We start from the raw sequence: 24778 nt of genomic DNA, 5'->3' as shown, positions 1-24778 counted from the left end.
ACAGAAACTGCTGGCCACACTCCTTAGTCTATGAAAATGCTCAGAATCCGGACTCTCTCTTTTGAGTCTGCGGTGGAAATGGCTTTTAGAGCCAAAAGGAAAATGTTCTTTTTAAAGGAGACAAGTCTGAGCTCTCAGGGGCATGGCTGGCCCACCACCAGGGCTACATAATGGACTTCTGTTTTTGATCAACAGCAGTCCTTTGGCAGACAGAAGCAAAGGAACCCCGACAGGTTACAAGTCCCAACTTGTAACATGGTCCCAAAGTTCGACCATGAAGTTTCCATATGGTTCTTCTCAGACCAGGTTCTGCACATACCAGCTCCTTCTCTATTTTCTTAAGAACCTGTGAGTGCATGCTAGGTCGCTTCAGTCATATCCAACTCTTTGCAACCCTATGGTCTATAACCCACCAGGCTCCTCTGTCCATGGGATTCTTCGGGCAGGAATACTGGAGTGGGTTGTCATGTCCTTCTCCAGGGGAGCTTTCTGAACCAGGGACTGAACCCCACCCCCATCTCCTGAGGCTCCCGCATTGCAGGCAGATTCTTTACTGCTGAGCCACCTGGAAGAACCTGAAGTTCCATAAGATATTTACTGTTAAACAGGGACCTGAAAGCAGCTCCAGCGTCCACTCATCCTGGTGGTCTCTAAAAGAAACCCTTCGAGGGTGTGGAGAGTAGGAACCCTCCTACACTGTTGGTGGAAATGTAAATCAGTACAAGCACTATGTATGGAGCAGTATGGAGGTCCCTTAAAAAACTAAAAACAGAGCTGAACTTAAAATCCAGCAATCCCACTCCTAGGTATACACCCAGGGAAATTGCAGTTAGAAAAGATACACGCACCCCAGTGTTCACTGTAGCACTACTTACAATAGCCAAGACCTAAGGCTTGACTTAGGTCAAGACCTAAGACCTTAGGAAGCAACCTAAGTGACCATCAACAGACAGAGAAAATGTGGTATATATACAGTGGACTATTACTCAGCCTTAAAAAAGAACAAAATAATGTCATTTGGGGCAACATGGGTGGATCTAGAGATTATCATACTAAGTGAAGTGAGTCAGACAAAGACCAAAACTGCTTATGTGTGGAATCTAAAAAAATAGTACAAATGAAGTTATTTATAAAATAGAAATAGACAACAGACATGGAAAACAAATTTGTGGTTACCAAAGGGGAAAGTGGGAAAAGGAATAAATTAGAAGTTTGGGATTATACACACCATTGTATGTAAGACAGGTAACCAACAAAGGCCAACTGTATAGCACAGGGAATTCAATATCTTGTAATAACCTATAAGGGAAAGAATTTGAAAAACTATATATGTATAATAAATAAGAGAGGGGGAGAGAGCGAGCAAGAGGGCACTGAATCACTGTGATGTACACCTGAAACCAACACAGCATTGTAAGTCACCTATATTTCAATTAAAAAATTTGTAAATAGATACAAGAAAATTTTCTAGTGCCCCCTCCAAAAAAAACCCCTCTGAAAAGAGGGTGAAAATAAACCTTGCTACTAGGTGGTCAGTAATCTTGCCTATTCTGGATTTGGGGCTATAAAGGTGACGGAGGGATGAGAATTAAGCAGAGACAGTGCATATACATATACAGATTTGATCTTAAAACAACCACACATGTGACATGATGATGAATGCCTGCATCTAGCTATTCTGTAAGGAAGGTGTTTCAACTGACAGCCCGAGACAGCAAAACCACTCCAGAACATCTGTTTCCCCCATTTTGCCAAAGAGCATTCTTTTTTAATCCTTTTTTTTATAATTTGACCTGTTCCATTTTTCTGGCAGAGGGCCCTGGCAAGGCAACCACTGGCTTTTCTGTCTGTATTCGAACTCCAGATGGGAACAGGAAAGAGGTAGCAAGAGGGGAAAGGCAGAGGAAAAGACAGAGGGGAACGGGGGCAGACACGGGGGAGAGGGTATACAGGGATCCAGACGCGGGGAGAAGGGAGAAAAGGGGAGGGACACCCAGGAAAGAGAGCCCACAAGTCCCAGCAGGCCACTTTAATGTGACCACCCGGGGGCACGACTGATTTGAAAGGAACCCAAACCGACAGGACACAGTCCAGAAAGATCATCCAGTACAAATGTGACCCAGAAACCGGTAAGCACAGCATTCTCAAACAGATCAAGCTGATTATTTAACACTCTTTAGAGTCGGGAAGTCTTTAACAATTGATGAAATATCATCGTTTCTAAGTGGTTTGTGTTTAACATTCAGGAATAATTGGACACAGTCCTATATTTTTCTAGTAAAACATCTCTTTGGCAAGGAAAATGCCCTTTCCATTTTCGTGTGTGTGTGTGTGTGTGTGTGTGTGTGTGTGTGTGAATTTTATCCCACTATTCTATACCTCCTTTGCTCTTTTAGCCTAGACAGACAACCATTTGGGCTTCCCAGGTGGCGCTAGTGGTAAAGAACCTGTCTGCCAATGTAGGAGACGTTAAGAGACTCTGGTTCGAGCCCTGGGTCAGGTAAGATCCCCTGGAGGAGGGCCTGGCAACCCACTTCACTATTCTTGCCTGGAGAATCCCATGGACAGAGGAGCCTGGCAGGTTACAGTTCACGGGGTCACAAAGAGTCAGACACAAACGAAGTGACTTAGCACAGCACAGATAACCATTTACCCCCCAGAAGTGAGTCTCATTTTCTCCTGCCTACTCCATTCTCTCTCCCAAGGAAAACGGCCTGAAATAAAACCTCGCCTCCTGGGCAATGAGCAGTATCACTTCGCCGACAAACACCAGGGAAACTGGGGTGAGTTTTACACCCAGGGCGGAGTCCACCTGCCCTCAGTTACACTTTCAGACGTTCCCCCGCAGGCTGCCCCTGCCCTGCCCCGAGCTGCGAGGCCACCAAGGTCTGATTTCCTTAGAAATGGCGGCGGCACCATCCGGGAACCGGAAGAGCTTTCCTGTCCCAGGGGCTCCGCGCTGTTGAAACACGGAGTAGGAAGTGCGGGAACTGAATGATGGAAGCTAGGAAGACTTTTTCTGATTGCCGTTTCAGATCCCGTTATGGAAAATTCCTTAGGAATGTATTAATCATTATTTGGTGGTCTAAAGAAAAAAATATATATATATATAGATAGATAGATACACACACACACACACACACATGGCTTTGCGCACCTACTATTCATTCATTTATTCAACAAGAACGTATCCTACAGGCATCAACTGTGCAATCAGGCCTTGCGCTAGTTACTTTTACATCATTTATAGCAACCAAATCCTCCTGCATGCATGCTCCTTTGTGTCTGACTCTTCGCGATGCTGTGAACTCTATATCGCCAAGTCCCTCTGTCATTGGAGCTTTCCAGGCAAGAAGACTGAGTGGGTTGCCATTTCCTTCTCCAATCCCCCTGGGAGGAGGGCAACTTCTGTATTCTGTTCTCTAAGAAACAGAGACTTGCTTCTGGAGCCAGAGATTCTATTTCGAGTGGAAGTTTTGCCTCTAACTAGCTGTGTGACCTTGGGCAGATAACTTAATCCCTCTGAGCCTCTGTTTCCTCCTCCATGAAGTGAAGATAATTCCTTCTGCCTCACTGAGTTCTTCTGCATTTGAAACGAGCTGATAAACTCAAGGAGATCAATCATGCAAGAGGCTGAGTGCCCAGATTTAGGAAACTGTAACAATGGTGAGCTACTCTGTGATTGTTTTGCTGGAGCCAGGAGGCCAGACCCGCCTTGCGGTAGGGTGAGGTTTCCTGTGAAGAGAATTGAATTTTCCACAGTCAATCATCCTGAGAAAAGTTAAACTGGAGTAAAAACTCCCTCCCTCTCAGAAGCCGCAGCCGGGGGAGGAGGAAGGCAGGACAGATGGGCTTTGAAGGGTGCAGAGATGTGGGGCGGAATCAAGGGGTGGAGTGAAGGGCCCTGGCCATTTAAAGACCCACTCAGAGCCGGGCATGTGGCCAACCTGATCCCAGCCCCTAGGTGAGTGGGGACTTGTGTAGTGACTAGAAAGCCCTGGGCCAACTCTGCAGCATTTGGAGAGTGGTGCCCTCAGTGCTTTGGCCAGCCGAAGGCAGGCCACTGGGAACCAGTTAGGCTCCGGGCAGGCGAACACCAAGCCCTGGGTTCTGTCATGAGAAGAGGCGGCAGCAGCGATGGCTGTGTCGTGGGGGTCACTGGTTTCTGGAGAAAGAGGTTGTGAGCAGTTACCAAGGTGTCCACTGGCCTCAATAAGGTGTATCTGGATTCCAGCTCCCTTGGCAAAAGACTAGAGCAATCAGAACTGACTCTGTGGATGTGAACAAGCACCCCTGAGAATTATTGGGCCTAAAATTAGAGGGTAGCCTTAGAAAAAGACTTGATTTGTTAGTAATGTGTGCTTAGCTGTTCAGTCGTGTCCAACTCTTTGCAACCCTTTGGCCTATAGCCTGCCAGGCTCTTCTGTCCATGGGATTCTCCAGGCAAGAATACTGGAGTGGGTAGCCATTCCCTTCTCCAGGGGATCTTCCTGACCCAGGGATTGAACCCAGGTCTCCTGCACTACAGGCAGATTCTTTACCCACTGAGCCATCAGGGAAGCCCAATTTGTTAGTAACATGCACAGGAAAATCCTTGGAAATTGTTATTGGGCTATCAATGTGGGCGGCATGATTTAAACTCCAAGCTGGGAAGCTGGGTAGACTGTTTACACCCCTACAGAGCCCAGCACCGGTTAAGTGAATGATAATAAAGGTCTGGGACCTTTCTCCTTATTTCTCCCCACATGATGAGAGGAAAGAAACTTTGGTTGCAGCAACAGATCTGCAACCTCTTGCTGCATCCTCTTAACACAAGGTGCAGAAGAGGAGATGAGTGGCCATATTATTTAGTTTATATGTCAAAGACCAGGTCTTTCAGAAGGTTTGACCATGCCTGTAGGGATGAGGGCATTCGCCCACGGACATGAAACATAGTGAACATTTAATGATGGTTAGGACATTCAGAAGACTCTTGAGTCCCTTGGACTGCAAAGGAAATCAAACCAATCAATATTAAAGGAAATCAACCCTGAATATTCATCAGAAGGACTGATTCTCAAGCTGAAGCGCTAATACTTTGGCCACCTGATGCTAAGAGGCAACTCATTGGAAAAGACTCTGATGCTGGGAAAGACTGAGGGCAGGAGGAGAAGGGGGCGACAGAGGATGAGATGGTTGGATGGCATCACTGACTCGATGGCCATGAGTTTGAGCAAGCTCCGGGAGATAGTGAAGGACAGGGAAGCCTTGTATGCTGCAGTCCCTGGGTTCACAAATAGGTGGACACGACTGAGTGACTGAACAACGACGACATTCAAGTGTTCCTTCTAAAACCCATTTGCTCCTCACCACTATGGTCTGCGGCTGGTACTACTATTATCCCCATCATATCAGAGAGTCCCAACAGGAAATGGGTGGTATGCTCTGAAAAAAGCAGTTAAGGGCCTGCTGGTGAGAGTGTGATGGGCAGGGAGAAGGGAAAACAGGCGATGGGGGAGTAACCAGGGGTGAGCCAGATGGGGCGTGGCTGCCACCGCTCATTCAGAAGGGGAGGTTCCAGAACCCAGCAGGATCGGATGCTGCAGGAGAGTGAGCAGTGGCCTAGACTGATCCAGTCATGTTATCCCACAGCCGCATGGGAAAGGACTAAGTACCTTGACATCCCTTGGTTTCCACCCTCCCACATCCTGGTGGTACATTTCACTGGCCAAAAAGGAAGCCAGGGGTGTCCATCCAGAAAGGTAAGTTTTCCAGGGCACTGAGCAGGGTGGTGAAGGATGGTAAGTGGGTCTGGAAGAGCATCAGAAGAGAGCTGACACATGAGTTTATAGATTAGGAAACAGAGATATAGATGACGTAACCTGCCCAAGGTCACAGAGCAAATAAGAGGTGGGATCAAACTGAAGCCCACACAGTATGACTCTGAATCCATGCTCTCAACCACTACAACATGCATCCTAGAACTGAATGAAAAGATTACTGGTTATCCAGCACCTTTTCCCCCCTGCATCCGACTCAGTCATCCTTCCAGTAATAGACTCCACTTACTCCCACCCAGATTTTCCATCCTTCTTGGAGCAAGGTATGGCCATCTGACTAGAGTTCAGGCCAAAGGAATGCAAATGAAACAATGTGAGCCGCTTTTAGATTACGCCCTCCACTTTTCCTATCTCTTTCCTATAGACGGGAATGTGGGGTGTGATGGTGTGATCTGAAGCAGCCACCTTAGCCCACGGCAGGGAAACTCCATTTGAGGTTATCAGATCAGCGCTGAACTGCTTATGCTCCAAGTGAAAGACAATTTAATTTGTTTCTTGTTTCACTCTTGTTATTTTAGCCTTGGTTGTAGCAGCTGAGCCAGTAACTTAAACAATACGAAGACCAGTATGTAGCTCAGTCACTGTGGTTAAAGCAGTAAGAGACGTGACCGGTAAAGATGGTTAGTGATCACCAATGCAAGTACGCTCCTCTTCTTTCTGGCTGTTACTAGACTACATTTCCCAGCCTCCTTCCATCTGGGTGAGGCTAGGGCACTAGCTCCCACCTCTGGAATTGGAGGGAAGGTGTGATACCCCCAGGCTGAGACAACCATCGGTGAGCGTACCTTTGTCCCGCTCACCTTATTCACTTGTCTGCCAAATGTATGTAAAGCATCCAGTGAAGGAATCTGATGCTATAGAGTAGGATGGATGAAAACAGGAAAGGAGCCTGGGGTTCTCCATGACTACATGGATCAGAGCCCTCCGACAACTCAACACTTGACTACAATACAAGCAACAAACAGCACCTTTATGGTGTTAAGTCATTGCATCTGAGCTTGTTTGTTACAGCAGCAGTTCATCTATCTATCCTGACTATTTTCATATGTCCCAGTTGCTGCACTCTGACAGACATAAGGACTATTATCCAGCAGTGCACTCTCATCCCATTTTAGGAGGGCAAGGGGGTGGGCTGGCAAACATTCACTGTTTTAAAGAAGTTACATAACTGTGACCAATTATTGTAATAAAGCCCCTACATCCTGCTTGAATAAGGAAGGCAAGAATAGCACAAGAATACCCTTTCTCATGGTACACTGGCTGTGGGGGCACTGGCCCTGGTCTCTCAAGAATGCTGTTCCCATGAACATTCCTTTGGGGACTTAGGAAAGTTCCCAGGGTCTGAGCAAAACAGAGCATCAATTGAACACACTGAGGCATTTCAGAGGGTCAAGAAGCCCCAAAGGGCAGAAAATTAGGAAAAGTTAAGGAAACAGTGACCCATCCATGTCCATGTGCTTTTCAGTGGTGAGGGAGTGGACTCTCTTCTGTTCTTCCTAACGCCCAAATTTTCTAAAGTAAGCATGTACTACTTTTATACTAAAAAGTGGTTTTAAAATTTCAATTTTTAAGAAACAAACTGATTAAACCTAAGGAATGAACAGATGAGAGAGATACAGGTCGAAGGATACAAGTGCCCCAAGGCATTGGTATGACAAACAGACAGTTCCATCTTAGGAATATACAACTGTGAAAAGACAAAGCATCTCAGAGGTGACCCTCATTCACTCATTCAATAAGCATTTCCTGTACCAGGTACTGGGCTGGCTGCTAGATCTGTAAAGAAGAATGAAGTGGCCACAACCTCATACAGTACTGACAACCCTGGCTACACACCAGAATCACTTGGGATTCAGTTTTTAAAATATACAGTGATAAAATATGGATGCTTAGGTCCACACTCCAGGGATTCTAATGTAATTGGTCAGGGTTACGACTTGGTCGCAGGACTTTTAATAGTTCCCCTGATTCTAATGAGCAGGGTGGAGAATCCCTAGGAGCACGTGACACATGAACTGAGTGTTGAAGGAAGGGTAGGAGCCAGCCAGGAGAGGAAGAGAGAAGGGGAGGGTATTATGTAGCCAGAGCTGCATTTAGGCTGTCCTGTTGCTCAATGTAAACAGAAGGTTATGGTGAGTGGGAATGATGCAAATGATGTACATTACCCCACGAGTAACCGAATGTCTATCTTCCAGGTAGTAGGAAGTTGATAAAGGTTATTAGACAGGGGCAGACATGATCACACCTGGGTTCATTCCAACTCTCCATGCATTCTCTTACCCTCTCTGATGGCCATCATTTCTACCTACTCACGGGGCTATAGAAGGACTATGGAGAGACGATGAGGATTTTGCCTCTAGAAAATGGTACCATCACAAGAGAGAGGGCATATTTCTGGACTCTCCATCAGAAGACACCTTCAACACAGCATTCATCTCGAGTTAGACTCCTATTTTCACTGCCTTTTCAAAAATTCCTTTTTGTTTTGTAGAGGGAAACAAAAGTTTATTTTATTCACAGGCCTGAGAAACAGGAAGTGTGATGCACTTCTGGGGGGGCACAAGAGATGCCTCAGGGTGGTCAGAGGGCAGAAAGTAGGAATGTAGGGGAACAAAAACCCCTTTTTGGTTACTTAAATTCATTACGTGATCTTGCTGCAACACTGAGAATAAATGCCCCAAAGCGCTAGTCATGGCTTATTTGGAGACTGATATGAAATTTGGAGTTGAAGTAGTCTACCTATTGCATCACAAGAAAGTAGTGGGACTGTCACTGAAGACCCTGGATGGAACACCATTCCACATGTAGCTCCAAAACAAATCACTAAATAATTCAAATGACCTGATCACCATTTCTGAGCATCTGTTTGAAGAATAAGCAAATTACAGAGGAATTTCTAGAAATAAAAATGGTTTCAGTTAATAGGTTGGGACAAATGGTGAGAGCTAGTCCATCCTTCATGCACTGGGAATGTGTCTTTTAACTTAATAATAATAATAATAAACTAACAGCCATAAGCACTTCCTCAATATCTGCACATACAACATGTGGGACTAGGACTTTACACACATCATTGACCACAGTCATGCAAGGTCTGCAATTAGGTTGAGAGGCTCAGAGCAGTTTTGTCATCTGCTCAAGGTCACAGGTCAGTGCAGTGATAGAATTCAAATTAAGTCTTCACGGCCTCCCTCCACCTCTTCTCCAGGTCCCTGAGATCCTGGCCAAGGGGTGAATCTGTGCTCTTTCGTGCTTCAGAAAGGATGGCTGCTTGACAAGCTCATCAACTGCTGTAGGGTAATCTTTCCTGCTGTGTGTCTAAGGAAAGCACCGAAAAGTATCATGATTCTTTCCAAGGAAAAAAATGCCAGCTCCCTCTTTGACCTGAATAGCATGGAAACAATGCAGTCTCATCCAATGAGCTGCTCTGTCAGGAAGAGGAAGTCCCTCTGGAGACACCATGTACCCAAGCAGCATAGCACCCGGTGTAAACAATAAATACCCAACAGCCACAAGCCTCCTTTGGCTTAAGATTTCAGGAGGCTCGAACTGGGTGATGCCTTAGAGGCTGCTTGGCACAACCCCTGCTTTTCAAAGATGAGAAAACAGACTGGTTAACAGATCTACTAAAGCAGGCAAGGGCTTCCCAGGTGGCTCAGTGGTAAAGAATCTCCCCATCAATGCAGGAGACGCAGAAGACACGGGTTCAATCCCTGGGTGGGGAAGATCGCCTGGAGTAGGAAATGGCACCCCACTCCAGTATTCTTGCCTGGAGAATCACATGGACAGAGGAGTCTGGCAGGCTGCAGTCCATGGGATTGCAAGAGTTGGACACCACTGAGCACAAGCCTGTACTAGGAAAAGCACAGCAGCCAGAAACTTGGTCTCACACTCTGACTCTGTGTTTTATATTATTTTATATTCTCAATCATCTTGCATCCCAGAGCCCAGGAGGGAACCCCGGGATTCCTATAACACTTTCACCTCCTCAAAAAAACTGGGCTCTCCCCACAGAGGAGCTGAAGGGGAAAAAATGCTGCTTTCTGAGTTTCTACTACTAATTTGAAGGGCTCCTCCTACTGATTAGCACCTCAGTTGGGCGTCCAGTCTGTTAGTACCAAAGGGAGAGATGAAAACAAATGAGGACCAATCACCTGGGCCTTTCAGGTACATAAATCATTCTGCAAATGCAAACCTTTAGGTGTTTATACAGGTGGTTTCTCAAAGCAAGGACTGGTCATTCTGCCATGGCTGACACTTATCTATAATTTAAGAGAACCAAGCAGCTTCTGTCACACGGTGAAGCACCAATGCTGGTGTCATTAAAATAATTAAACACATGTGGAGCAGATCACCAAGAATCTGCCCTCTTCATAAACTGCTTTATGAAAAGCTATGGTTTAGATGTCATTTCCGTTTCATAAAAAGGCTCACCACAGTGCACCTTCAGAAGCTAGTTTTGTTCATGCATTTAATTTGTGATTCCATTTCCAGAGATGTGACTGCCTCACAACTTGTCAGAAACACATTTTTTGAATTAAACAAGGTCCTCTCCCCTGCCTCAGAATGCCTCCCTTGATCCAGACCTATTTTGGGTGCCTGGCTCCTAGAAATGGATGAAAGTCCTTGCTGCGGTGGAATTTAATTCACTTTAGCCAGTGTGGGTCTTGCCGAGGACACACAGACCAGGAGGAAAGGATGATCAGACACATGGTACCCAAGGCTCAGAGCCTCACTGTGGATAAACATTTTTAAACAGCTGTCATTTCACGGAAGGAAGGCGAGATGTTCAAGCTGGTGATAAAAGAACAGCAGGGACAGACTTGACAGCCCAGATTGTTCGCGGCTTAAGGAAACAGAGACTGAGAAAGAAAAAGAAAAACAAAACCGTCAACCACTAAGCTACTAAATGAGACTGGGTGGCAGGAATGCTTGGAGCTATCCCGACAACGCAAATGTCCTTCTCTTCACAGGAGGAAGTCTGTTTCTGACAAGTGTGTCCTGGCTCACCCACCACAAATCTACACTTAGAATGACAGGCAGAAGAGGATGAAATGCCCTATTCCCAGACACCTGGAGGAAAAACAGAAGTCAAGGACGATCGCAGCTCCCAGGTCTTGAAATGTAATTACCAGAACGTTTTTGGCCCTGGACTTCATTAAATTCAGGTTAGGGAGTAGCCACATGATGTCCTTCCTGTGGCATTTACCAGCTAGCTGCATCCTTCCAGGCAGAATGAGACGGCCTCCTTGCAGGGGCCCGCAGATCAAGAAGTTTGCTGTGGCGCGCTCCTGGGAGCATCACCAAAGACCTAGACACACAGACACACACACACACACAGACACAGACACACAGACACACACACACACACACACACACACACACACCCAGACTCTCCCCGCCCCAGGCCCCTCCAAAGCATATGCTCCAGGAAGAAGCCAGTTCTCACCTCGAAAGGAACATGCAGCAGGGCAAGAGTCCCCCGGCCAGCCCTTCTCTCCGCCCCTCGGTCTTGGATCCGGGTGCCCACCAAATTCGCTATTCCCAGGCTGGGTTCCGACAAGAAAAGGCAAAAGGGGTAGACTTACCGAACTCCTCCGGGCTGTAGAGCGCGGGAGAGGCTTCCACAAACTCGTTGTCTGGAGAAAGAAGAAAAGCAGAAAACAAAAATAGAATCTCAACCATTCAGGGCGAATCGATTAAACATCAGTTACCGCGCAGGTCCCGTAGAAAAGCGCGCGTTTCTCTCTCCTAGGGACGGGAATCCGTGAACCCGGGGCCTCACGGGGTTCCAGATGCCAGATCCACTGGGGTAAGAAATTGTCAAAGAAACTTGGCGGGGAGCAGTTCGGCCCAGGAACCAAGCGTCTTCCGGGCGCAGGCAGGTGCGCGCCAACTTTCCGTAGGTGCGAGCCCATGGATTCCCCGGCCCGGAGCGCCAGACAGCGACCCCCCCCTCTGTCCTCAGCCCGCGGGGCGCATCGCGGCGTCCCCCGGGTCTAGTGTCGACGCCCCGGCCCCCAGGATCCCCAAAGTTTCCTTGCGGGTCCCGGAGGCCCGAGAGCGCGCAACAGCGGCGGCGGCAAGCTCTCTGCGCCCACCCGATGGAGCGCCCGTGCGCATCCCCGCTACCCGTTGCTAGGCGACCGCTGCCTTCACTCTCGGCAGTGGCGCGCGCGCTGCCTCCAGACTCCCGGTGGGAGGGCATCTTCCCCACCCCCACCCTCTCTGACCATTTATGACGAACGAGCGCGTCACCAGTTGTAAAACGATTTCTGCATTTTTGTATTATGTCTGTCCTGTTCCAATGCTTGGGAAATCGTGTTTTTTGTTTTTTTTTTCTGTGCTTCTCCTGGAGAGAGGCAGGAGTTTCAGAGCTTGAATATTCCCTGCAGCAAGCAATGGTTTCCAACGCCCCCAATCCTCTCCTTTGAACATGAATTCTGACTCCACTCCAAGCAATATTTCTTCCTTTTAAGAGACTAGCAGGGAAGGTAATATGTCTTCAGTGCACAGGTAGGGAAACTGAGGCTCAGAAGTTAAGTAATTTATGGATGACTGCGCATCGTGGTGATAATGTGTGTGTGTGCGCGCGCACGTGTCAGGAGAGGGCAGAGCCATATTCCTTCTAATATAAAAATAGCTGAGCAGTTTCACGTACGGAATGTAGAAACAAAAGTTTGGGTCTGAAAGTTTGAGTTGTAGGTCCTAAAGAAATTCATGTCAGATTGCAGGAATCTCCCTCCCTAGGTCAGTGGCCCGAATAACTTGTACAGATGCATTATGTGTGTTCTACCAGGACTGACTGACACCTCACTCAGGAGGGCCCTGGGCTATGGGAATGTGTTCTAAAGATGCTGGGAGGAGGCAGAGGAAGGAAGGCGCAGACACAGAAAACGGCTGCCTCTTCTCCATCCCCGTCCTTGGACACTGATAGTTGGAGAGTTAACAGTCTGGGCAACGTCCCGGGGACATTCTGTAGTCTCAGACTGATCAGATGGCCAGCTGCAGCAGCCCGAGGGCCTATGGACCTGTGCTAAGGTGCCCTCATTCTGTAAACCTCAGCCATCTCTGGGTGTTCTGCTGACAGTCTACAACTGATAGAAGCCACCCTCCGAGTGCCCACAGAGGCATGGCTGGGGGCCAGGGTGAGACTGTCCTCCTTCCCCACCAGGGTAGCCGTTCTGCTTCGTCTTCTTTTTTTGTTGGCTGCCCTGAGAGTGGCTTGAGGGATATCTCCATTCCCCGACCACGGTCTGAACCAGGATCACAGCAGTGAAAGCCCAGAATCCTAAGCACTAGGCCAGGGAACTCCCCAAAGCAACGGTTCTTGAGCTGCCTGACTTATCTCTTTGTCCTCTTCTGCTTTCCCCACTCCTGACAGTCTGAGCTCTGAAATTGAAGAAGTGAATGTGCTTGGGTGAATGTTTGCACAGATCAAGACTTCCCCTCCCATCTCCTGAAAACCTCCATTTGCCCTCAGGAATTCATGGGCTTCCCTGATAGCTCTGTTGATAAAGAATCTGCCTGCGATGCAGGAAATCCCTTGTTCAATTCCTGGGTCAGGAAGATCCACTGGAGAAGGGATAGGTTACCCACTCCAGTACTCTGACCTAGAGAATTCCATGGACTGGATCCCAAAGAGTTGGACATGACTGAGCGCCTTTCACTTTCCCTTTCATTCATGGTTCATCAGTTTCTTTCAACTCCTCACTCTGAAGGAAACCCAGCTCTCCTTGAAAATAACAGAGCACGCTGTCCACGCCTCTTACTGTAGCCGTCTACAGGCCTCTGTGTTATTCTACCTCATTTCTTGAAGGTGTTGGCATCTGGATCACTGTCACTTTCCCCAATACCATTCCCATGATAATTTTTATTCCCAAATCTACCAGTGGATACTTTTCATACTCTGGTCTCTCAACTCTTCAATGTCCTCTCCCTTCCTGCCTCTCTCGCTATCCCAGCTTCCTGCCCTCCTAGTGACACCATCTGCAATCTCAGCACCAAGCATTCCACTCTCCTGTCACCACCACCCAGCCTTCCAAGCCTTCCAGCTTATTCTTCCTGTTAACCTCACCCAGTGTCTCCTTGACCCCAACAGCTCCTGTAATTTACTGATCCTGTGAACTTTTCTGTGTCCCTTACTCTCCCTCTTGACATTCCTTCCTCTTTTAACCACCCTAGTTTCTAGGTTTACTATTATCATTTCTCTTATATACGCCTTCAAATCCACCTCTCTTTCTGTCTACTAAGTCTTTGGGAAAACCGCACCCCTGATAAAATCTATCTTGTCTCTACCAGCACCCAGTGAAACATGATTAGAAAAGCATACCATCGTGCTGACTGGTCTTATTTTCAATATGTGACCACTAACCTCAAGTGGGAAGGAAATGGCAAGCCACTCCAGTATTGTTGCCTGGGAAATCCCATGGACAGTGGAGTCTGGTGGGCTACAGTCCCTGGGTGGCAGAGCGTCGGACACGACTGAGCACAACCTCGAGTGGACATCAGTGCAGCCCAGCAATCGCTCTCCGTTCTCCTGGTTTGCTTACTCTCCTGCTGTCTTGTCACTATGGCTGAACCATCCATTCTCCAGCTAAGGCCAGCTTCTCTGTTGTGTGTCAGATCCTCCATGCCCTCTGACATGGGTTCCCCCACTTTCTTCTCTAAGTTGGTGTTTTCCTCTGTTCTGGATCATTCCCATCCATATACAAATATGCCACTATGTTTCTATCTTTAAAAAATCTTTTCCAACTCTACCTCTCTTCCAATTAGTGACCTCAAGTCTTGGTGGCAGTTTACAACAAAATTCATCAAAGAATTGTTTACACTCATTATTTCTACTATCTTCCTTTAATCTTAAAGGCAAACAGACTTCTAGCTCATCACTCTTTCAGAGAAGCTCTTGTCAAGGTCAAGACTGACCTTGGCATTGCCAAATTCCAATGGTCAGTTCTTGATCTGAATAGAAGCCTTTGACTCCCTGATGTCATGAGGAGGTGAGCTCAGATGGCCTGTTTGCAGGACTGGTCGCCTCCGATTCCCCATCAGATCAGGAGGCAACTAGCCTTTGCATTCCAAGAGAGATAGTCTACAGAGGTCTTTGGTATGAGAGCCAAGGTCTAGTTAGGGGTCAACCAGACCTTGGCTCTAATACCAGATCCACTATTAACCAGTAGTTTAATTTCTGCTAACCTTAGTTTTCTATAAAAATGGAGATAATTATTATACCTAACTCATAAGGTTGTAGCAATAATGCAATAAACTACAGCATTTAGAGCCTGTAGAATAGAGACTGTCACATTGTGAAAATCAAGTTCATGTTAGTTATTATTAGTATGCTCTTTCACAGCTTCAGAAAATGGAGCTCTTTTCTCTTCTTTAATGACTTTGAGTTACTGAAAGGAATCACTAACCACAGATTATGCTTCCAATTAAAGGCAATGTACATGGTCCCATCTCTTAGTTTGCTTTCTAAGAGTTTCCTTGAAAGTTGGTTATGTGGAATTAGGCTCAGGCATTCCCCATAGGAAGAGCATTACAAATATTCTACCAGGTGATTAGGTTCTGGAGCCTGCCAGATTGGACTCACAATGGACTCCCTTTCAATTTGTTTGCTATAAATGGATGACTCATAAACTAAGAAATTTTCTTACAGCCCTTCAGTTATTTAAATTTCCTAATCAGCTGAAAGTTAATGAAAAAATATTTTTCTTGTTTTAATATTTGTTGTTGACAATTTTTCTGAAATATATGATTCCAATTTTCTATCTTAGGAAGCAAAGCAGAGCAAACAATAACATTTCCTGTTAGTCAAACAGTATTTATGGGGGAAGAACCATGCTTCTCTTGCGGTTCAAATGGGAAAGAATCTGCCTGCAATGTGGATTCCATCCCTGGGTCAGGAAGATCCCCTGGAGAGGGGAATGGCAGCCCACTCCAGTGTTCTTGCCCAGAGAATTCCATGGACAGAGAAGCCTAGGAGTCTACCATCCATGGGGTTGCAAAGAGTCAGAAACAACTGAGCAACTAAGCAGTCACACCATGCTTCCAGGATGGGAGGCAATGCATCTGCGAGGCAATTCAGTACAACAGTGGTCAGAACAGGTTCCTGTCCTCATGTTGCTCACCTTCCAGTAGGTTCAGAAGACCTTCCTAACCTTAGGCAACATCTCAAATACCTACCCATAATTGATTGTTATAGGCCTCTTATAAAGAAATGGTTCTGCAAATAAGTTAATCAGTACCATTTTTCTAGATTCATATATATGCATTAATATACAACATTTGTTTTTCTCTTTCTGACTTACCTTACTCCACATGACAGGTACCATTTGCAGGACAGGAACAGAGATGCAGATGTAGAGAACAAACACGTGGGCATAGCGGGGGCAGGGAAGGGTGGGGCAGACTGGGAGCGTAGCATTGAAGTATGCCCCCCAGGTGTAAGTAGACAGCTAGTGGGAAGCCGCTGTGTAACACAGGGAGCTCAGTTCGGGGCTCTGTGATGACCTAGAGGGTGGGATGGAGGGAGGAAGCTCAAGAGGGAGGGAGGTGTGTGTACATATGGCTGAGTCACTTTGTGGTACAGCAGAAGCTAACACAACATTGTAAAGCAAGTACATGAAGTGAAGGTGAAAGTCGCTCAGTCGTGTCCGACTCTTTGTGACACCAAGGACTATACAGTCCATGGAAGTGTCCAGGCCAGAAAACTGGAGTGGGTAGCTGTTCCCTTCTCCAGGGAATCTTCCCAGTACAGGGCTCAAACCCAGATCTCCCACATTGTAGGTGGATTCTTTACCAGCTGAGCCACAAGGGAAACCCAAAGCAATTACATTCCAATATAAAAAGAAATTGTTCTGCTGGGAAGTTATAAAAGAGAGTACACAATATTATAGGTTGGAGTCTCAGTGCTATCAAATTATTAGGGGAGAAATCACAGGGTTGTTACTAGATCTCCCAGAGCTTCAGTTTCCTGGCAATAATACTTAATACAGTATTGCCGGGAGAAGCTGAGCTGGTTAAGTGTGAAACAGACCAAGCACAGTGCTGGGCACTGTGGTCGCTGAGGAAGGAACGTTTCTTTCTCTCCCTCACAGGAGGCTTGGGCATGCTGGAGTCCCTTTTTTTGACTCTCCTAGTGGGGCTTCCCTTGTAGTTCAGTCGGTAAAGAATCGGCCTGCAATGCAGGAGACCCGGGTTCCATTCCTGAGTTGGGATGATCCCCCCGAGAAGAAAGTGGCAACCCTCTCCAGTATTCTCGCCTGGGAAACCCCATGGACAGAGGAGCCTGGCGGGCTACAGTCCATGGGGTCTCAAGAGTCAGACACGACTGAGCCACTCAACCACCACAGAAGGAGAGTGGGCTTCCTGCTGCTATGGCCTCTAAAGAGAGGGAAGTAATCTCTGATTTTATTTCTCGGGCAGCATTATTAGAAAGTGGGGCATGTGGAGAGAAAGCAGCAAGGAGGGAATATTTCTGAGGCTCAGGGTGAGTTATTTCTGGGACTCAGGTTTTCCATTGAAACAGAGTACGGCAGGGGCTGATGGCTGATACCCACTCTTACTATCACCCCCTGCATCTGAGTTGAACAGACTTTTGGGAGCTAACCTGGGAACCCAACCCCTCGCTTTAATATTTCTTCATATATATAAAGTTAATAGTATATTATTCATTAACATTAATAATAACATTGATAATTATATAATAATAATTATATATAATATAATATATAATTATATAATAATAATTCAATAACATTAATAATTTTATATAACATATCAAACTCTAAATATTTTAAACTAATTTTATTATATAAGCAAATAATATATATTCAAGGGGAAAGAAAATGACATTTTGTACCCATGGGTATAAACTGAAAATGGAAGTCCGCTTTGCTATCCTTTCTCAGTTTCCATCCACAAACTGAAATACCATCCACAGCTTCTTGTGTGCTCATCGAGATTTCTTTTTAAGCATATTCAAACATGTTTATGAATTATTGAAGCAAGTTAGATACCCTATGATGGCTTCTAAATGAAAGACAGTGCATTTCTACATGAGATCTTGGTCCAACCCCAATCATAAACTGAGGTATGACTATTTTCTGGGCAAGAAAGTGTATAAGTGTATAAACAAATCTTCGGGAAAAGGTCTTATCAACTGTTATGTATAGAACAGTAAAATCTTGAGCAGTATGCGGGCATTACAAGGGTCTACTTTAGTTATCCTGGAAACTCACTAAGCAGAGTTCTCATCCCTCCACCCAGGAGCTGTGCTCATGTGGCAACATGGAACATAATGCTAAAATCAAAGGAATTCTTCGATCCATTTTTCTAGAGCTAAAAGCATTGGAAAATGCTTTTGGAGGTGTTTCTAGCAAAGCAGCCATCACTAATATCCTGCATGGTGGGCAGGACGGCAGCTGTGTACAAGCCCCGTGCCCCCATGAGGCTGGGGATGCCATCAGCACCTGGCTGGCCTTTCCTGCGGTGGGGCCAGGGCCTGCCTTGCTGCAGCGCTGCTTGGAGCAGAGGCCACAGGGAGGGCCAGCCTAGATGGGCTGCTTTGATACCACAGGCCCCTTGGTCAACGGAGAAAAGGAGGAGATGGGCCACATACAGGAGGTGACTTCTTCCCCCAAGAGATGGATGAGAGGTCTAAATGCCACCCTAGCGGGGACTTCCCTAGTGGTTCAGTGGTTAAGACGCCACGCTTCCAATACAGGGGATGCAGGTTTGATCCCTGGTTGGGGAACTAAGATCCCATATACCCTGTGATGCCACCAAAAACTTAAAAACAAAAAGTTAAAAGAAAAAAAAAAAAGCCACATAGGGAAAAGGTTATTTTTCGGCCAAGGTATGCTATCAATTTCCTTTGCAAGAAAAAGCTGCATGGGTGCTGTAGCCACAGGCTAGCATCTGTGCACAGCCTTCCCGATCCCTACCCCTGGGAGGTCACTGATTTCAAGCATGAAAGACAAGGAGGAGAGAGCTAAAGCCTCCCTCTCCTCCCTGGTGTTGCCCTTGGCTCACCTTCTCTGCAGGTAGCCTTCTTTCTTCTGGAGGCTCTCTGCTAGTTAAATGCAGAAAGGAGTGGAGATGCGAAGCTTGCCCCTCTTCCCCTCCCCACCCTGGGGAGCGAGGGAGGAACTGCTTTAGGAGAGAAGAGAGAGGCCGTGGCTGCCTGGGCTGGTCTGACTCTGCTGTTATCCTGTCTCTGCGTGCATCCTCATAGGACAAGCGGACAGAGGACAGCAGGGACATATATGCACCCACCCGTAGGGTTTCATCAAAGAGAATTTTCACTTAATTGGTCTCAGCATTAGCTCCAGGGCTGAAATGGCCCAAAGGACATCTCTCTTCCCTTAGGGTTTAATATTCTTTTCTTTAAGCACAACCCCAATGTTTTGGTTTTTTTTTTAATAATCCCTGATGAAAGGCAGAAAGAAATCATAGTTGCTTCGTTCCCTTTAAATGAAAATCAAGCCTCAGAGAATGCTTTAAGTGTTTGATACTGTCCAGAAGAAAGAAATGGCCCTAATGGAAGAAGTGCGGGTGTGTGTGTGCTAAGTCACTTCAGTCATGTCCCGCTCTGCGACCCTGTGGACTGTAGTCTGCCAGGCTCCTCTGTCCATGGGATTCTCCAGGCAAGAATGCTGGAGTAGGTTGCCATGCCCTCCTCCAGGGACTCTTCCCCACCCAGGGATCAAATCCATGTTTCACTTCTCCTGCATTGGTAAGCAGGTTTTTGATTTTTTTTTTTTTAAACCACTAGTGCCACCTATATGTCACTATATGTCACCTGAAAAGAAAAAAATATCATTATTCTTGCAGAAACAATGCAAGTCAAGAGATGATATGGTAGTAAGTCTGATAGGAAGACAAGATTCATTTTGGTAAAAAATGCTAATTATGTTCTCTGAACAATTCAAATACCAGTGCAGTAGACGTTACTAACAACAGCGAAGTGTTTTAAGTGTATGAACTTGGATCCATCCAGCCCACCTCCCACCCCCAGGTAACACCCCCTGTTATCAACTATGGAATAGAGGTGAAGATTTAAAAGACTCTTCACTCAGCATCAGATCAAAGGAAATGAACTCTGGCTGAGCCAAGAAGCGACTAGAAGGTATATGTGGCCATAACTCAGAGTAAACCTTTCCAAAAATACACACAGAAAAAGGTCCCTGCAGAGGAAAATCATACACTTCCAGCTTGCATTCAGTTGGATCTATTGAGTGAAGTCAGACAAAATACCTTGTGTTAAGATGAAAGGTAAAAACATTTGGTGTCATTGAAATCTATAACTAAACCATTATAAGTGATGTGAGTTTCTGCTGACATGCAGAGACCATCCTCATCTACCGTTTTGGACTGAGGCCTGCGAGGGAATCACTTCTTTCAGACGTTGCAAATAGAGTCTACCAGGTGCACAAGAGCCTCTCTTTTATTCACATTAAAATGGTTTTTCCAAGAAACGGTGGCCTTAGCAGTGTAGGTGCTGAAAGGAGAAGCAGAAGCTTGAGTTCTCGCCTTAGTTTTGCCACTAAATCTTTGACAAGTCCCCAGACCTGCCTAGCCTGTGATCTCCTCTGTAAAAAGAACTGATGTTTATGAAACTTGTTAAAACAAATGCCAATAGGAGACCAGGGATGACAGATTATGTTGTATCAATCTTTTTACCACCCTGTATGCAAGAGAAACAGACACAAAGCTCAACTATACCCAACATATACTCAATTTTAATTTTATAAAATAAAATAATTAAAAAAAAAAATAAATAGGACTTCCTTGGTGGCCCAGCAGTTAGGAATCCAGTTGCCAACGCAGGAGACACGAGTTCGATCCCTGATCCAGGAAGATTCCACATGCTGGAGGCCAACTAAGCCCACGTGCCCACACTACCACCGTGAGAAGTGCTCACCCTGCCATTAGAAAGCAGCCCCACTCACCCAAACTAGAGAAAGCAGGCAGAATCCTCCTGGGCGTGTTTTGCGGAGTGCTGCCTGCCTTCAGGTGGTCTAATTCAGAGCAGTGCTTATTGGAATTAATCATTTGGTTCGATCCCTCATCCAAGAAGACGCCATGTGCTGCAGGGCAGCTGAGCAGGTGGGCCGCAGCTACTGAGCCCACATGCCCTAGAGCCCGTGCTCTGCAACGAGAGAGGCCACCACAATGAGAAGCCCACGGACTGCTGCCGGAGAGTGGTCCCTGCTTACTGCAGCTGCAGAAAGCCCGCACACAGCAACAGAAAGCCAACACAGCAAAAGTAAGCAAATAATAATTTTTGTTGTTTGAGAAACAGACACAGATAGACACAAAGGATCAAGCTTCCCAGAAAGGTGATGCTGCCCCCTTGAAACTGACAGGGAAGTGAACTGGATGGAGCAGAGCCCTGGAGAACAAAGACCTAAGTGTGACTGTGAGCACTCGTGTCGTTTGCCGTGCAGGCTGGACTTTGTATTTGTGTCTTCACAAGCCTCAGTTTCCTCATCTGCAAAATGGGGGTAATAATAACTGCTTGAAGAGATTTCAGGGAGGATGTGAACAAAATGAAATAATGTCCACAGCAGTGCTTGGCACCCAGACCACACTCGGAAAAATGTCCTTCCTCCCTGCAGGAGGGAAGTCCGCCCCTTCCTGTTTTTATAACCAGAGTGGGAAACAGCGCCAGTGAATTTCTAGACACACCTGGCTCCGGCTGCCAGGTTATGTTTCCCACACTTCCTGCCTCTTCCCTGATGATAAGTTTAAGCAGGTTGGGTCCCCTGGGGAGAGGGAATGACATCAGGGTTCCCAAACAGCTGAGTGAGCACATGTATAACAGGAAGACGTGTTTTATAGATTCATGGAGAAGGGCTGTGGACACCTCGCCTCCTGCGCCAAATCCCCACATGTCTGACGGGGCAGCTGGTGAATCAGGGGAGCCTGCAGCGCGCCGGTCAGAACCAGGGCTCTGGCCCCCTTCTGTTTTCTGTGTCAGGCCTTGCATTTTATTTCATTTGGAAAATGTGTTCCAGGCCTTAAAATAAATTTGCTTAACCACCGGCCCAGGCCCTTGAGGGGATTTTAAGAGTGTAGGCATTGGGAGTGGCAGAGGGACTTTCATGGAGAAATTCTGTATCTCCCCCAGACATCCTGGGCTCTTCTTAACCAGCTTTCCGGGAGGTTGACCCACCCTCATGGCAACCGAGATGCCCAGATGTTTCATGGAACTGGCCTTGCCTCCAGGCCCATGACTCACCAGGATGACTGAGCCTCCCTGGCAGATAACATGGTTCTCAAAGGACTCTGTGAAGCCAAGAATAAGATTTCAAGGCCTGGACACTTTCAGGACTTTCCCTGGTAGCTCGCTAGAAATGTAAACCCCATTAGCCCACAGTGAGCCTCCGAGATGGAGCAGCTGGCACCGGCCAGTGTTGGGAGAGGGGGGACATGGGGTAGGGGGTGGAGGGAAGATGGTCCAAAGCAGGTGGATCGAGGCCTTGGCAACGCATTAGCTGAGGTGGCCGTCGGTGGCTCTTGGATGGTAATCCACACATTGCGACAGCACTGTTAATTTTCTGGCCTTGTTAAGAGCTAGTTCTCTTTTCTACTGTGACAACAAAATAAGCAGCAAAAAAAAAAAAAAAAAAGTCTGTAACTGGGCCCCCAGAGCCTTTAATTGAGAAGGCAGAGTAGCTAGTTTTGGAGGGTGAATCGTCAGGCAATATGTTGGCACAGCTAAATGTTAGGCAGACCTCCGTTCAGATCCCCACATTGCCCGTGACCTTGAGCAAGTTTCCCAGCAGTTTCAGGCTCAATTTTTTTCATTCATAAAAGGAGAATAAGGTTGTTGTGAGAATGAATAGTGATGGTCTTTATCTATACTAAAAAAAAAAAAGGTGTAGTGTCATGTCCGGTGTAAGGTATCTATCTAATGAGGGATTACAAATATTTTTTTTTGTAATTCATCCAGTTCACTTAAGTCCGGCACAGAAGTCTCCCACTGTGCAAGTTTGCTTGTTTCTGAGTGTTTCTGAGGTGAGTTTCCTCACCTCATTTCAACATTTCACCATATTTCCATTTTGCCACCCTACCTAGTCCTCTTAGGACCTGCATCCTTCCCCTGAACCCTGGCCTAGGCCTCTGGTGGTGGTGGTGGTTTAGTTGTTAAGTCTTGTCCGACTCTTGAGATGCCATGGACTGTAGCCCACCAGGTTCCTCTATCTATAGGACTTTCCAGGCAAGAATACTTAAGTGGATTGCCATTTCCTTCTCCAGGAGATCTTCCCAATCCAAGGATGACCCAAACACAGGTCTCCTGCACTGCAGGCAGATTCTTTACCAACTGAGCTACCAGGGAAGCCCTGCTTAATCCAGCCAGAGAACCACCCTAATCCAGCCGCTCATGAGGACTTTCACATTTCAGCATACTGCTTCCTTGTGAGGGTGCTTCACCCCCACATGACAACACAACCACACAACACTCTGTCTGGACACCTCCAACATCACAGACTGACTGTCTGAACTGGGGCCTGATAACACAGTATCATCTACCCATCCAAGCCAAGCTTTTCCATCAGCTCCAGAGGCTCATCACTTACCCAAGAGCAGTGCCTCTCTGTCAGGCAGATATAGACACAGGGCTGGTTCCCCTTCCTACACGCCAACTGTGTCTCCAAAGACTGTAGATACATGATGTGGTGAACTGAAGGAGATGTGTGGTAATGCTTGGAACTGCTCACAGTAGAATTTCTAGCCACCCCTTTGTCACTGTGACCCCTGAGGCTTCTTTCTGCTCTAAACTTCTATGACAGATGATGAAGACAAACCATACCTATTTAATTCTCTCTTATGCCATCCAGCTTTGATGAACAAAGGGGTTGCTGAGCAAAATGCTCTAGGTGCGCCGAAAGCAAGGTGAAGTGATGCCAGAAGCAGTTGTGCAGTGCATCGGGCTGCCACAGTCAATAAACGTTCTCAGTGACCCCAGAAATATGCAGAGGACTTGGTCTCAGCTCATTCATACATCCATTCATTCATCAAGCCACCCAACCAGCCAGCCACCAAGTATGTATCAAGTATTTGCCAGGCTGCTTGTGGAAGGGATGCAAAGGCAAATAAAACAAGACGTCTGTCCCTGAGAGGCCCACAGGTCATCTAGGATGCAGGCAGTGACAATACAGTGTAGCAACTCTGTGACATGGAAAGCTGCCAGTTCTGTGGCAGCTCTGAGGACGGACTCCTCATTCAGATTAGGATGGGGGTGGATGGGTGAAGAGACGACTGAAGCTGGAGCTTCAGAGATGAGCAGGACCTGGCTGGGTAGAAGGTACATACTAATGACAGTCTTTGCAGAGGCTCACTGGTGTGTGAGGGCATGAGGTACTCAGGGATCCAGGGGGAAGTAGATACAGTGATGAGGAAGGGCTTCGTGTTTAGTGAGGAGCAGCAGGAGATGAGTCTAGAGAGGCAGGCAGAGGTCAGACCAGGAAAGGAAGGCTGTGTATGGAGCTGAGGAGGTTCAACTTTGTGCCATGGGCTGTGAGGTGACATGGCTTAAGCACCTCTAAAAAGTGGCTCAGGTGGCAGTGTGACAGGGCGTAGGAGTGAACAGCGATTGGTTTTTGTCTGGACTGCATCCAAGTTTCTTCTCTCACAACCTAAAGCTTCCCTTTGGGGAAACTCCCATTGTGTGTAGTTGTCTTGGTTGGAAGATATACCCTGATGCAGTGCAAAAGCTAAGCAAATGCTTATTGCTGTCTAAGTTACCCCATTTTAGAGATGGGGCACAGTAGAGAGTGTAGTCCGGTGATCTCTGTGCCTATCTTACTCTCTTTCTTGTATTTCCAGTGCTTGGCACATGGTAGCTGCTCAATATTAATTGAGTGAATGAATAAACAACAGCACATGAGAGGCATACCATTTCTAAAAACATCGTGTGAATGCATTAACTTCAGTGGCCTCTGTTTCCC

At 46.7% G+C, this 24778-nt stretch overlaps 1 protein-coding gene across 5 annotated transcripts in view; it reads right to left on the bottom strand.

The window, feature by feature from the left end:
* AMOTL1 (angiomotin like 1) overlaps positions 1–24778 on the bottom strand; it is a 208455-nt gene that overhangs the window by 137270 nt on the left and 46407 nt on the right. For 2 of the 5 annotated variants that reach the window (XM_020885530.2, XM_020885523.2), the window contains exon 3: positions 11408–11458. In XM_020885530.2, coding sequence (XP_020741189.2) covers positions 11408–11458 — 51 coding nt within the window. The other 3 variants (XM_020885534.2, XM_020885527.2, XM_020885522.2) reach the window with 3 other exon arrangements.

Source organism: Odocoileus virginianus, chromosome 10 (assembly GCF_023699985.2).
Source record: "Odocoileus virginianus isolate 20LAN1187 ecotype Illinois chromosome 10, Ovbor_1.2, whole genome shotgun sequence".
Taxonomy (NCBI): Eukaryota; Metazoa; Chordata; class Mammalia; order Artiodactyla; family Cervidae; genus Odocoileus; species Odocoileus virginianus.
This window is presented reverse-complemented; position numbering and strand designations above follow the sequence as displayed.